Below are 3035 nucleotides of genomic sequence, written 5' to 3'. Positions count from 1 at the left end.
GGCCAGTTGGAATGACGTAATGAGATTTTAACCATGCGCGGCATTGGGAACGAGAACTTAAAATACCTTTGCGAAACTATAAAAAGATTTTAAAAAATTCTGATGGGGTATGGGGATCCGTTCCCTAACCTCATCCTCTCTTTATTTTTAGCATTTCTGGACATAAGTGCAGAATAACCAGGATTCTGCAACTCCAATACTAGGTCTATGTGTTCACAGATGAAGCTAATTTTAGACGAGTTCTTAAATAAGATTTGGCTTGCCCGAGTGGCCATTCTGAATCCCATGGGCAATAATTTCTCATTCAAGACTGGTTTCGTGGGAAAATCAATCTAAAAAATGCCGGTCAGTAAAAACGCCGTTCCACAAATACAATGAAATTGTACTCTCCTTGTAACAGGCTCCTGTTAGTACCAATTTTCTCTTTTGACTGAAAGATAAACAGGAAGATAAACAGATTGCTAGGCACCGAAAAAACGCTATCTAACCTGTGTAACTGATAAGGAAAAATAAACGCTTGCGTAAAATAAACTAAAGTTAGATGAAGCAATTTTTTATTGAATTTAATGCAAATAAGTAACTTAATAAGTAAATAAGTCAGTAGTAAAAAAGGTAAGGCTAGGACAATGCGCAACACTGATTGTCGCTGTTTAACAATTGCACGAACACGTGCCACAATTGACAATTAATTTGCACTTTGCTGTAAAAACTTTGTTGGACTGGGCCCAACTCTAAGGTCGAGAGCGCTCCACTTCTCAACCCACGTAACTTCATTAGTCTCTAAAGCCACGATTCCGACAATGAACAGGAAAATGACCATTCATAGCATTTGTTCAGTACACCCTAGTTTGAGTGATCGTTTGTTTGGGCCTATTTATTTCTAGATTGTCACTTCCCCACGATGTAAACTTGAAAGTTACTTTTGAACCTGTGATGAAATCGAAGACATCGCACATTGATTTACGTCATTTGACAGTACGTAGCAAGCGAAACCATCATAAAGGGAAAACGACTGAAAGACCTGAAGAATTGGGTGAATTTTCAGCTCCAAGTAATCAGTGGACTCCTTGCGCAATATATAAATGTGAATTTTGCGCCAATTCTCTAAATATTGACGAGTTAAAATGGAAAAAGAACGGTTGCATTTATCGAAACAAATCTGATACAACTACACGGTATAACCAACGAACGATGTTATTAAGTTAAACCCAAAAGGTTTTTCCAAATATTGAACACTAAACACGAAGTGAACTGTTCTTGGTTCCACGGTGATTGAAAGAGGGAGTTTCCTAGTGATAAGATGCTTTCCCTTGGCTTTGCCCGTCAGTCGGACTTTGTACCTTCGTTGGCTGCATGCATTGGCAACCTCAAATGTCATTCCAAGGTTTTCACGTTTTCGAGTCACGAGCAGCAGGCACGTTTCGTGTAAATCCTTGACTTCTGATTCTGTTCCAAAACTGTTGGCTTGAAAAACGGTTTCCAAAATGTCGGACGCGCTTTTTATCTCAAACCATTTCCAATGATTCTTACGACTTAGTTCTCTTCCATAACCGTGCGAATCACAAACGCATGATTCCACCCTAACACCGTGATCTACGCATTTCTCGAATCTTCGGTAAATGCTGACCCTGCGGTTACTGACAACCTGGGGGTAGCTAATTTGCCTGCGGGTTGAAGAACCGGCGGGATAAGTGACCTGCACTTCAAATATCTCGTTTTCTGGGAAAACAACAATATCCATCGTCACGAGATAGTTAGCACCTACTTTTCTCCGACGAATTTTTTCAAAGCTACGCCCGACCAATCTTTGACATCGTCCGAATCCTGCCGTCCTATTTTGAGGATTTAAAAAGCTTTCTTGAATATCGTTATTTAGCGAACCCAACGCGAGTTCGGCGAGAGATGTAAATTGTGCGTCATTATCCGGGAATTTTTGTTCCCAACCTTCACACTTACAAACCGCTGAAGGCTTAATAGATATATCTGCGCATGTCCGATTAAAGGGGATTTCTGAAAACATGCCTTCTTGGAGATAAGTGTTGGACGTGATTTTTTCAGGGTCTGCTACGGACATGATCGCTTTGTGCACATCCAAAGTAGTTAGCAAACGTTTCTGATTTATTACCAATGCGCGCATTCGTCTCAGTCCTAGAATGTTGGCCACTTTGCGTGGAACTATGGCAAAGAGCAAGGAATCGTAGACTTCCGCTCGGCCTTCCATCGTCTGAAATGAAAATTTGGTAGTTTTCGGGCCGTGATCGGAAAACACCATCGTCAACGTGTCATCCTCGTGCGCAATCGAGTACAAGTACCCGGACAACGATTCATCGATTTGTCGAATTCGTGTTCCGGTTACTTCATGTCCGGGACTAAGATGCGTGTAGGAGAAAATTGGCTGTCTTTTGCCTGAGTCAATGTAGCCTTGAAAAACGCTCAAAGAGTAATCAAGAAAATGCTCGGCGAAAACTTTCCCACCGAAACAAAGTCTTCGCGGTTTGTTGAACTGGTTTGTTATGTTATATTGTTGTAAGACATCGCAAGTAGAGTGCGACAAGCCGTAATCGTCGATGTAGTAGTCCTTCACTAATTCTTTAAATTTATCCCATCTTTTTTCAATTTCCTCGTTGGTTTGAGGGGTCTTGTTCTGAAATACGTTATTCGAGAATAACGAGCCCCATTCATCAAACCAACAGCTGTCTTCTTGTAGCACTGTGTAATATCCTTGGTTTTTAAGCTTCTTATACAAAACGTCTATGCCATAAGTTCCGTTTGAATGCTCGACATAATTAAAGTCGGTTTTTCCAGACATAAAAGCTCTGATATTGTGAAAAGTGTACGGTGCTGAACTCTGCAATAACTCGAAGTCCAGCGCTGTCGCGTTTATGGAATCATTATAAACAATTGTTCTCAAAGTATTTACAGACTTTGGAAGTGAGCGATAGAAATGTACTCGCGAGACCGAATCCAAAACGACCACGTTAAAATTGATTAGATTTGGGTCTTTGTCTCCGGGAAGAAATTCTGACTCTTTTGTC

At 40.8% G+C, this 3035-nt stretch overlaps 1 protein-coding gene across 1 annotated transcript in view; it reads right to left on the bottom strand.

The window, feature by feature from the left end:
- Nucleotides 1-611: 611 nt before the first annotated feature.
- The window catches only part of LOC137967362 (uncharacterized), an 8194-nt gene continuing 5770 nt past the window's right edge, over nucleotides 612-3035 (bottom strand). Inside the window, exon 3 of the mRNA XM_068813896.1 lies at nucleotides 612-3035. This exon is cut by the window's right edge and continues 898 nt beyond it. Coding sequence (XP_068669997.1) covers nucleotides 1169-3035 — 1867 coding nt within the window. The 3' untranslated portion in view covers nucleotides 612-1168.

This window comes from Montipora foliosa, chromosome 8, assembly GCF_036669935.1.
Source record: "Montipora foliosa isolate CH-2021 chromosome 8, ASM3666993v2, whole genome shotgun sequence".
Classification (NCBI taxonomy): Eukaryota; Metazoa; Cnidaria; class Anthozoa; order Scleractinia; family Acroporidae; genus Montipora; species Montipora foliosa.
This window is presented reverse-complemented; position numbering and strand designations above follow the sequence as displayed.